The sequence below is a fragment of the Danio aesculapii genome, chromosome 8, assembly GCF_903798145.1.
Source record: "Danio aesculapii chromosome 8, fDanAes4.1, whole genome shotgun sequence".
Lineage (NCBI taxonomy): Eukaryota > Metazoa > Chordata > Actinopteri > Cypriniformes > Danionidae > Danio > Danio aesculapii.
This window is the reverse complement of record NC_079442.1, coordinates 36,875,916-36,888,080: the sequence shown is the minus strand read 5'-3', so window position 1 is coordinate 36,888,080 and position 12,165 is coordinate 36,875,916. Positions and strand designations below refer to the sequence as shown.

General features: G+C 38.6%; 2 protein-coding genes across 3 annotated transcripts in view; one reads left to right on the top strand and one right to left on the bottom strand.

The window, feature by feature from the left end:
• Window positions 1–6,080, bottom strand: part of faf1 (Fas (TNFRSF6) associated factor 1) — a 130,802-nt gene extending 124,722 nt beyond the window's left edge. The window contains exons 1-2 of the mRNA XM_056463883.1: window positions 5,814–6,080; window positions 4,954–5,022 (exon numbers count right to left, since the gene is read on the bottom strand). Coding sequence (XP_056319858.1) covers window positions 4,954–5,022; window positions 5,814–5,864 — 120 coding nt within the window. The 5' untranslated portion in view covers window positions 5,865–6,080. The remainder of the gene's footprint in view (window positions 1–4,953; window positions 5,023–5,813) is intronic.
• Window positions 6,081–7,606: 1,526 nt separating this feature from the next.
• cdkn2c (cyclin-dependent kinase inhibitor 2C (p18, inhibits CDK4)) lies at window positions 7,607–11,779 on the top strand. Of its 2 annotated transcripts, XM_056464418.1 has the most exons (3): window positions 7,607–7,739; window positions 8,132–8,785; window positions 10,771–11,779. In XM_056464418.1, exons 2-3 carry the CDS (start codon window positions 8,654–8,656, stop codon window positions 11,140–11,142), a joined length of 504 nt encoding a protein of 167 aa, XP_056320393.1. In that variant the 5' UTR covers window positions 7,607–7,739; window positions 8,132–8,653; the 3' UTR covers window positions 11,143–11,779. The 2 variants fall into 2 exon arrangements, with proteins under 2 accessions (XP_056320393.1, XP_056320394.1); XM_056464419.1 differs by lacking the exon at window positions 7,607–7,739 and having other exon boundaries at window positions 7,746–8,785.
• The last annotated feature ends 386 nt before the right edge of the window (window positions 11,780–12,165 follow it).

Below are 12,165 nucleotides of genomic sequence, written 5' to 3'. Positions count from 1 at the left end.
ACATTACACAGCCCAAATGCCATACTGACATGAATGTTAAATGCTTTTTAGGATGCCAAAGCTAATAAAAGCGTAACTATTTCAAGGGTAAAAATCAGATATTCAGGTAGAAAACCCAAACAACAAGTATCCAGCAATGTGGACCGCATATTTTCCCCCTCAGACTGAAGTGGAATGCACAGAGATGGCCTGATGTGTTTGTGTTTGTGCGTGTGTGAGCAAGTGGCTTCTGGAGCCAGACTATGATAAGAAGCCTTACTTTGTGGATACAGATCTGAATGGAATGGCTTCTGATTGAGCCAAATAACAAAGTGTATACAGAGACGTACATTGCAACGCTTGCTATGCTCCCAGATTTTTTCCATGCCTGAAGAGGCCGTAGACATGATTATTTTGTCTGTGTAGAGACAGAACATCAGATATTTTTACAGATCTAACAGTTGATGGTCAGAGAAATATACAAGCAGCAGATCTTTGACTGCTCGTGTAAGATTTGCTCAGGTGTAGCGCAGTGTTTATGTGATCAAGAGTACGGCATACATCCTGGCTTCAGCATGTGGGGTGTTCAAACACTCGCTGGCTGTCCCGTCTTAATTTTTTCAACCCTGCGCAGGAACAGCAAGTCATCACATTCACAGGTGCACTTAACCACGGCGTACGCTTGGGCCTGCTTTCTTTGAATTGCTGCCAGCATACAACCAGCTTCCTGCTAAATATAGTAAAACAGCCCCCTTTATAGATAAAGAGTGACTTTGTGGAGCAAAATCTGTCTGCAAAACCACAGTTTCTTGATGTTTGTTTGAATACTGTCACTTTAGATCTGTCTTGACACTGCATTCTTTGTACCTCTGTTGCATATGGGATGGACCAAACGCCACACTTTTAATGCGGTGTAGGTTGCTCATGCAAATTAGCACAATGGAAACTGCCAGAAGACACCCCCATTACATTTCACCCAATCAAAGCATAGCTCTCCAGCCTGCTTTTGTCTGTGGTGTGACAGATGTCACATCTGTGTATTTTTTTAGGTGAAATCATGTCTGTGGCAGCGAATGAAAGGTGATATAGCAGACGATAAATCATCAGGATGCTTGTATTATGACTGAGATGGCTTCAATTAAAAAGTACACACCCTGTATTTCAAAGAGAGGGATGGGTTCCTGGAACTAGGATTTTTCAGGACCGTTTTGATCTGTCTAAATGACCTGTTTGCAATAGATAAGATGAAAGGCTATAAAAATATGCAAGTATCTGCAGACTAGACTGGAGCAGACATTACCGTCTGTTCAAATAACATTATCGATTGAAACAGACACCTAGATACATAAGCTCTGCATGTTAGGAAGGAAACACTATTTGTTCACCAAGAGTGAAGCAGTTCTTGATTAAGAAATCTTATATTAAAAATAAAATAAACATGTTCAGATCTTGATTTAAAATTTGCCATATAATTTTGAGATCAATAAATATACATTGAATTAATTTGGGTATATGTTTATAACAAGAAAAAAGTTTATAACAAAAAAAAGTTAATAAAAATGTAGATTTAAAAATCTAATAAAATTTTAATATTTTACTCTCCTTATCCATCAACCGAAGAAGGATTCTGTCAGTTGATCTAAATGTTGATCACCGGCAGCTAGCTCTCTGCAACTCTCACATGGTCGCCCACTGAAGCTAAGCAGGGCTGCGCCTGGTCAGTACCTGGATGGGAGACCACATGGGAAAGCTAGGTTGCTGCCGGAAGTGGTGTTAGTGAGGCCAGCTGGGGCGCCCAACCTGCGGTCTGTGTGAGTCCTAATGCCCCAGTATAGTGATGGGGACTCTATACTGCTCAGTGAGCACCGTCTTTCGGATGAGGTTTAACCCTGGCATCCTGGCCAAATCTGCCCACTGGCCTCTGTCCATCATGGCCTCCTAACCCTCCCCATATCATAATTGGCTTAATCACTTCATCTCCTCTCCACCAATCAGCTGGTGTGCAGTCTGGCGCAAAATGGCTGCCGTCGCATCATCCAGGTGGATGCTGCACACTGGTGGTGGATGAGGAGATTCTCACTTATGTGTAAAGCGCTTTGATTGCCCAGAAAAGCGCTATATGTAAGGAATTATTATTATTATTAAATGTTGGAAAAAAACAATCCTGAAAACATGGTTGGATGCATCAGCTCCTGCTGATCTATCCTGTAGGCTCTATCTATTGGACATTATTTGCCAGCAGCTAGCTCTCTGCAACTCTCAGATGGTCGCCTACTGAAGCTAAGCAGGAAAGCTAGGAAAGCCACTGAAAGCTAGGTTGCTGCTGGAAGTGGTATAAGTGAGGCCAACAGGGGGGCGCTCAACCTACGGTCTGTGTTTGTCCTAATGCCCCAGTATATGGATTGGGACTCTATACTAGTCAATGAGTGCCATTTTCAGATGAGACATTAACCTGAGGTCCCGACTCCCAGGATGTCCTTTGAAAAAAACCCCGGCATCCTGGCCAAATTTGCCCACTGGCCTCTGTCCATCATGACCTCCTAACCATCCCCATATCATAATTGGCTTCATCACTCCGTCTCCTCTCCACCAATCAGCTGGTGTGTGGTGTGCGGTCTGGTGCAATATAGCTGCTGTCGCATCATCCAGGTGGATCCTGCACAGTGGTGGTGGATGAGGAGATCCCCCCCCCCCCTCCCATTTTGTAAAGTGCTTTGATGGGGAACTCTACTACGCTATCCGAACTGTGCCCAGGCGCGTTTTCTGGTTCATTTGAGAAGTGTGAGTGCTCCGTATCAGGCTCAGCCACAGTTCAGTTGGCCAGCCCTGGCCCAGTTAGAAGAGATGTGCCAGAGCGCGGTTCGGTTGGGCTTTGGCGCGGTACACTTGCAGTGTGAGTGTAAAGTGCGCTTGAGCCCGAAGCTGAAGACAAGACATGACTTTTAAGGGACTGCTTCATATGGATTTATTAATCATTCTAACTGTTCAATGAATGTAAACTGTCATAGTTTATTAAAGACGTAAACCCCTCGCTGCAAGACAGCTGCACATTCAGCAAACCTCCTAATACCTGCAGCACGAGGACTTTCATCATTATTTATGAGCGTCAAAAGTGACTGATCTGTTCGGCGAAATACTTGACTGCGTGTCACTGCATATCAAACTTCTTAAATGATATAACTAATGAAATCTCCACTGTGCTGAGCGAGAGCGCTTCTCTTTTCTTAAACTGAACATCACATTATCGATGAAGTAAGCATGCTCCGGCTTAGATGCAATATGAGTGCAGGTCGTCGGGGGAGAGGAGAAGGGGAACAAGCATGCTTCGGCATGGTTCAAGGCAACTGTACATAGTGTGAGTACGCCCCAAGTGTCTAGAAAAGCGCTATATAAATGTAAGGAATTAGTTTGGAATACACCACAGCCAAAATAAACAGTGCCAGTAAGAAAACTACAATGTTGGTTAAATATGAGAAAGACTGTATCAGATATGTTTCGATCCTGATTATGTACCTATTATTGCAGTATTGCTGTTTTTATTTTATTTTACGTTTTTGTTGGGTGGATCTCGGGCTTTGTTCAAAATGTTCAATAAAATTTTTTTTAAGTTGAATGCAATTAAATGGAGAGAATATTTTAGGTGAACTCTGCCTTAAAACCATAAATTATTTGCATAACATAAAAAAATCCTAAATTGACTACTTTTTCTCAAAGAAAAAAAAACACAAAAAGCATCGTTTAAAGGTTTAAATTTGAAAAAGAAAAATGTCTGCCATTTTGCATAAGACACTTAAGAAATAGGAATATTTGTAATTATTCAAAATCTAGTTTTTGATGAAAACCATCATTAAATGTAAATAAATATTAATGTCAGCACTAACCACAAAAAAATTATGAGGTATGTGTTAGCTATGCATTTAAATGTCAGCCTTGTGTGAAAATGACATTATAAAGCAGTGGTTTTCAATCCCGGTCAGGGTGACCCAATGCTCTGCACGTTTTGTATGTCACCCTTATTTAACACACCTGATTCATATCATTGGCTCATGAGTAGAGAGCTCCATAAACTGAACTCAGTGTATCAGATAACAAAGACATACAAAATGTGCAGAGCAGTTGGTCCCCAGGACCAGTATTGAAAACAACTGCTATAAAGAATGTTGCAAAATGTGCTTCTAATTGCAGAGATAAGATGCAGTTTGGCCCTACTGTTTCCACTGTGGAAAGTTTAAAATCATCCGTTTCTATAATTTACAAATACAGAAAAAAACTGAATTGATGTAGAACTTATAATATTATTAATATTGTGGAACAGCAACAGTAAATAAATGTATATTTGTACTGATAATTCAAATTATACAAATGGGTCTAAATAGAGTGCTGTAATAGCTGCAGCAAAATCTTAGGTAAACTTTTATTCTAAACAATAACAGGCATTTTTATTTGGGAGCTGAAGTTATCATGAAGCACAAACATTGTTATAAAATGTCAATTCTGCGGTTACTGACAGTTCAATTCAGGTGTAATTTTGCTTGGTTCATGACATATTATTAAATTGAATTCCATAAAATTACATTATTAAGACAACTAGCTACAGGATAAAGTGCCAGATCTGTATCTAACTAAAACTTCTTGATTACTGCTAAGTGTACAGGCAAAAATATTAACAAATATAAGATACTGAATTACAAACATGACTGGTGATGTTTCATTGAGGACTTAATTCCTCTGTGTAATGTGCTAGCTTGTGTATGGTATTGCTGCTATTACATCCCCAGTACTGCGCCAGAATGTTCTGTGAACAATGGTACCATTAAATAGTGTTTGCACTAAACACACTAGCTTTGTCTCCGATTCATCAACACAATCCACAAACAAACAATAAGCAGGAAACAAAACAAACATGTTAAAGGGTTTGTAATTCATTTTCCTAGGAACCAGTCATACAGATTTAACAAACATATAGTGTCTTACCACCAAGTCCCAGTTGTTCAGTTCTAGAAGTGTGATCGCCTCAGCAATGTTGTCAATACCGGTACATGCCTGGAATGAAGAGTAAAAACATTTTTAGAATACTGGCTTATTAAAAACTGAAAGAAATAATGAAATAACTGAACTTAGATACATTTCAGAGAATGTTAATAAAATATCATTTTAATTAACAGGCATAACCATGATAGATAGATAGATAGATAGATAGATAGATAGATAGATAGATAGATAGATAGATAGATAGATAGATAGATAGATAGATAGATAGATAGATAGATGTTTATGAGAAAAGCATCAGTATGCAAATGCAAAAGTAGACTTTGGTCAATTCCTCTTTAAATATTTATTTATTTTACACCAAAATCTGTTTCTATAATAATGTAACAATACAAATTTAAACACACAATATGTCAGTACATGTAAACAGGCAGATCTTGACGCAAACGAACTGAAAAACCTCCGTGTGACAGGTTGTGGCAGTGTACAAACAGAAAACCGTGCAGTCATCTGACAGCTTCTGGCCATTACATGGTCAACGACAGATCAGGATTTAGATGACAGTACAGTAATATTTCCATGTCCGAATACGCTGACCACATAAAAATGCTGTATTTCACGCGGTTTGCGGGTATTTACGTGATCGTGTGCTTCCCAGACTTCGTTTTTGCTGAATAACTCAAACAAAGCCACTGACAGCTGATCATCTCGAGACATGTCAACAAAAAGGAGTGACTTCAAAAGCCGTTGTCTGGTTAACACTCAACCACACAAAAACGACTCATATCTACACATCCAGACCTTGAGAAATCACAGGTTATGAGTATTGATGTGAGAAAACCCACCTGAAAGTCGGCCAGGATCATTTCTCTGTCCATGTTGCTGTCGGAGGCCATTGCAGAGAGAGGCTAACGAATCATGTAAAAAGCCCCACAATATCAACCACCAATTTCAAAAGAGCAGCTCAGGACACGGCAGGTCAGTGTGCGGTAAATAACTGAGTGCGAATGCTGCTCTTCGGGGCCGTGTTGTCAGTGTTTGGCGGCTTTCAGTTTTTCTGTTATCGTCACTTTGCTGTTCTAGATCGCGTTCAAAGCAACAGAAACGTCGTACGGCTGCCGTAAAGAAGTGCTGCGAACTGTCGCGGTGGCGGCGCCACAAACACCGTTGGAAAAGAGGGCTGCGTAGTTTTAAAGCAGCAGGGCCGCAGTTGAGTTTGAATGGGCTGATATGCAAGTGACTTGTTTGGCTAGCATAAGCCATTTTACAATGGAAAGCTTTTAAAATATGTGTTTAGCCATGTTAGTTAGCCCTCCGAATTGTTGTTATAGCTGTAACAAGTTCTGTTTACACTGTGCAACCACCTAAAATGAGGTTTTTATTTTGTAAACATGAAGATAGGCAAAACAAACGTAACTATCTCACGATAAATCACTTGTTTAGACTCAATTTGTATGTACATTCAGAATAAACGAACAGTTTTCATTGGTGTTATCTATGCCAATGGTATAAATGTGTGCTTGCTGGTCTTCTCAATCACGCCATTGCTGGGTTACATGGGTTTGGAGCCATTTTAAATGTGTCAGGTTTGCCAGAGCATGTTAAGCAAAGGCAAAGCCATCGTAAAGTTCACTGCAATTAAATTAACTCAACATTATTTTATTGTAAACATACAAAAGAAAACATATCAGTCTACAAATAATACAACAAAAATACATGTATATAGACTATTTCAATGTGGTCAGGTGAATGGCCCATGAACATTTGTTGCTTGTTATCAAACTAGTTCAAAACTGTAACAAGAGGCAATTCAATCATAACTTAATGTTAAAACAGCTATCATAACTTTATCAAATATTTAGGCTCTTTTTGGATTCTCGGAAGCAGTAGAAATTAAAACTGTAAAACAGGAAATATGTTGGGACCGTTGTTTTTACATCCCTCAAAATGGTCTATAAACCATCTTAGGTATAAGCAGTTCTGCCTGGTTTTTAGAGGGGCTTAAAGGGATTTAGTACATCAGGCCATCGTTTGCAGCCAAACTGCATTCAGAAGATCAGCTAGACCATCTCATGCCAGAAACATCGACTGCAATTAAACTTACTTAAGTCTTTGGGGTAACTGAACACAAATAAACTGTAGATTTAACATCCTTGCATTATAAAATAGCTACAAATAAATCATAATCTGTTGTGCTGGTTTCAGAAATGAGAGTAAAACTCAAACACCAGAGAACGTTATATTCTAGCTTCAGCTGTTTTTAAAATCACGTATTTATTAACTAGTGTTAGATAATGATGATAATAATAGTGTGTAGTGAATGAATAAACACACCGTGAGATAAATAGATAAATATAGGCAAACTACGCGGATGACTATAAACCATTGTGTTGCTACAGGGTTTTTTTTTTTACATCAGGAGCTTGAAATAATTCCACTTCAAAAAGAGAAACTTATATTGGTAACGCAAATGTTATAAACGCTTTATTACATGGAAAAGACGAATACGTATTCAAAACTGAAAGCAGAAAGTGCATCTCTCTCTCGGTCAGGAAGATCAGCCTCTCCCTGAGTCCCAGCAGCATTACCGTTGAGTCCCGGCGGCTCCGCCTCTATGGGCGGAAGTGTCGGTCTTTATTTCAAAAAGGAGTGATGTCAAACAACAGCACCAGACTCTCTGACAAACTCAGCTGTCTTATAAACAGCGTATTGAACTCCCGAGAGCCACCAGAAGAGGATAACCCGAAGCCCGCGATGTAACCATTCTGCAGGTACTGGATACAACGTTTCATTTAAAATGATTCATTACGACCGTCGACCAGCGGCTGAATCTCCACAGAAGCGTAATGCACCCCTAATGAATCACTACGGCGGAACATTTGTAGATATTCAAGCCTACAGTTTTGAAACGCGAATCCCGAAACACTATTAGTAATGTTTTGCACGCGTGCCAGTTCGCTACACCGGACTAGTATCAGTGAAGCCGTTTGTGGTGTCAGCGGTCTTTGATGTGCACATCAATGAAGACTCGCTTTTGACGTTTCATGTTCAAAATTGGCGGGAAGCTCGCAAAAAAAACTCACAACACGTCGTTGCAAATTGATTGGATGCTTAATATAATTTTCTCTGCGGAGTAACAGCCTCCTTTCTCTGTCTGTTTCAGAGGTCGTTTGGAAGCTCGAAATGACTACATCTGCGAATACCACGAACGCATCGCAGCTCTTCAGCCCATTGCACCTGCATATTGCTACTATCAGAGGACACATGAAAGGGAAGTTTGCCTCTCGGATCCGAGCATTTTCATGTGACTACTGCAGATATGTTTGAATGCGAGAGATCGTGTATCTGGACGAAGACCACAGGAGAGTTTCATGCCATTCTTGGGCACGGGCGTCGATCGCATAAAAGAGGATGTTTCTTTTGTTTAATTGTTCTTGATCGTTCCTATATTTGATTAGAGATGGCACCGCATCTCTGTTTTCTCCACTGGTTCCGATGGCTTCAGTAGGACGATGTTAGCCTAATGTGGGTGGACCTTGGCGCATCTCCAACGGATATTTTTTAGGGGGGCTGGAGGATCGGACTATTTACTACTGCTTTGTAGTGTTTTTTCCATATCTCCACCAGCGGACATTTTTATTCAAAAAAAAAATCAGAGATATTCTACTTCCTTTGTCAGGATATAATGGCCGAGGACACTGCTATAGACAGGCTGAGCACTGCAGCTGCGATTGGGGATCTGATGGAAGTTGAGCAGACACTTCAAAGCAACGTGAACGTTAACGAGAAGAATAAATATGGCAGGACAGCACTGCAGGTTAGACGCACATCTCCACCTACAACCTTCATATAAAAAAATACGATGTTTATAATTCATAGTGCATCAGCTTCAGGAAAACAGCTTGTTCTTTTCCTTCTTGCAGTCACTAGCAGTGGCCTGGTTGGTTTACTTCTAACCAAACCGGTGGCTTTTTGGAAAAAACAAAAGGTTTACCTGAGAACCAACCAGTACGCACCTGTTACAAATGATCTATATTTTTATATGCGAACAAATTTGCGTCACTCGTTCTTCGATATTTACTGTGGAAACCGAAGTGTTTTGATCACAATATAGATCAGCTCACTAGCTACACGAAACCTGACTTGATATGTTTAGCAGCTTTTTATAATTGTATCAGATTGTAGATGTAAGAGAAAACTTTGCATGTATTTTAATGATCATGCAGTTTCCGTTTAATGAGGCCCGAAGTGATTGTACATACTTACGTTTATTATTTCCTTTTATATGACATAGATAAACCTCTAGAGTAACAAAATAAAATCGTCCAAAAATAAAAAAGTCCCAAAAGTCTGTTTTTAAGTTTTAAATTTGTTATTTTTGTTTATGCTATATTATGTTATTTTCCATCCCCGAATATTACACCTAACACATTATTGCTGCTAAATTTCGGTCAACTTGAAATATTGTGATATTACTCATGTGCTTGTGTTAAAATCTCACAATATATTATTTTAAGATTCAGAACGAGAGCTAATCTGAACACTGGGTAATCCCCATACTCAATGTTGTATAGCATATGCCAATTTCTGCTTATGCGTGTGTGTGACATATAAATGGAGGTCACATACAATATTCGTAAACGTTGTGTTATCAACATTACGATCTTAGCATAAAAATATGAACGAATAAGGAAAAAATGTGTGTTTTAGGTAATGTGACTTTTCACTACCTTTAATGTTTTGACTATTTTATTAGCTTTTTTAAATTCAGTTGGTCATTTTGACAAATCAATTTATAAATACACACGATCCATTTGGTTTATAAATATGAGGTCAACAAAAGTAATGCCTAATAATTATCTCAAAACAGCAATTCAAGGTATTTAAAATGGAACCTTATAGCCAAATCAAAATATTAATGTGATGTGCTGATAAACTTCCTGGTAATATTTCCATAAATTGAATTCATAGTTTGTTTTATTTTTTTAATCTTTAGAAGTTAGTTATAATTTAAGAGGTCGATTTGTGCTTGAATTCTGAAATCTTTTGCCATACACATTTTAATTTCACAGCCTTCAAGTCGTGCTTACTCCCTCAAACAAGCAATTTCCCTCTTCACCATCCTTCAGATTTCACAAAAACAGAAGTAAAATCAGTTGAGGACTAATAGCTGCACATTCTTTCTCAGAACTGTCATAAAGATATGCATTGGCTGAATGCTGAAAATCCTGTTATACGCTTTCTTTTATGCATGCATTTTCTTTCTAAATAACGCATTTATTAATTGATAATACACGTAAAGCTTTTAAATAAAATGTACACATTCAACAAAAAAGGATGTGTGCATTACATTGAAATAATGATTCATTGATTTTTCTACACTTTTTAAGGTAAAAGTGGTTGCAAACAATTTATATGGGCTCAATTTAAATTAAATTTAGTAGTGTTCAACGTAATGTTTGTTTAAATTTAGTCCATATGAATTGTTTGCAACCACACTGTAAAATATTATGTGATCAATTAGTCCTATGTTTTAGGTCATTGTAACTTATTAAACTAAGTTAATCATGTTCTAACTTAATTTTACGCAACCTGTTTTAAGTCAGTTTAACATAATATAAGTTAAATTGACTCCAAAGGTTAATTTGATTCAGCTTAAAAATGTAAAGCAACCAGGATTTTTTATTTTACAGTGCACTCACCTTCATTTAAAAATAGCAACTGAAATGAATCATTTTAAAGTGTATGAAGCTGATCGATATTTTAGGACCTTAACACGTGTTCTCTTTGTGTGCGTCTCAGGTGATGAAACTTGGCTGCCCGAGCATCGCAGAGACGCTTCTTCGAGCAGGCGCAGACCCAAACGTGCGCGACCCCATACTAGGACTGACCGTCATCCACGATGCCGCGCGCGACGGATATCTGGACACCCTGCACGTGCTCGCGCAGAACGGTGCTGATGTCAATCTCCTAGACAACGACGGCAACCTGCCTCTGCATCTGGCGGCGCGCGAAGGACACTTGGATGTCGTGCAGTTTCTCGTAACGCATTGCGTGACGCAGCCTTTTCTGGTGAACGCAAAAGGGTACACGCCTCGTGACCTGGCGTTCATGCACCAAAAACACAGAACTGTGGAATGGTTGGAGAGCGTTGCGTATTTACAATCCAGCTAGAGATTATGACTGTGGGTCTGCGTGTAGCAGAGGTAGCGGATCAATGCTGAATGAGCGCTTTATTGCAATTGCAGAATATTCAGCCAACTACCTCTTATTGCAGTGTAAAATATTGGGCTCAGGGGCTTGTTTGTTTGTTTTTGTGGGTAAAAAACAATTAACATTTCTGATGACATGTAATACACATGGCCCTTAACTTTTTTTTTCAACAGGATATTTTTCAGGTCACCTCCATTTTAGATTTGTAGATAGCATGCGTTTCTCTAACTTTCTCATGTTTGTTCCATGGGTGCTGTTTCATAACAAACACAAAAATTATAATGTAGATAATTCAGTTTGTCAAAAACAAAGTAATTGCACTATATAAAATCAGCACCCTGCCCTGAGTTTTGTTTAGTTTAGTTTTGTGACAGTCCACTTGCACTTTTGCTTGTAATTAATGCCTTTTTAACTATTGTTTAACTGTGAAGGATTGTCTTTTTATCACTTTTGAAAATATTAAAACCTTGCCAAATAACCAAAGACAACTGTTGAAACGGTTTCAGTATGTTTCATGTGTTTAACTCTGGCCTCGTGTCACTGGAATACGGGTGGGCCTAAAACACCTTTAAGTGACTATTAAAATATTTGAATTTGATTATGGGTAAGTGTTTTTTATGTTTCCTAATGTTTAAAAGAGAAAAATAAAACGCTTTGACGTTAGCGGTGGAGGTTGTACAATTTTAGTGTGTATTAGTAACAGCACGAGAAGTCTGCCGTTCCCTCTGTAAACAGAAAGAGGATACATTTCACAATAATAAGCTTTTCACACAGGTAGAAAAGAGAAACTACATTAATATGAGCTGATTTTCATTGTTCCGCAATTAACATGAGGAGAATACGCTCATACTTTTTTTTAAAAAAGGGGCCAATTACACAAGTCGAGCTCGGTGTTTCTTAAAAGGTTATAAAATGGCAAGTTTTCAATCTTTAAAATGAAAGTAAATTTGATATAGTTTATAAAGATATTTGTGGGGGTTAAAG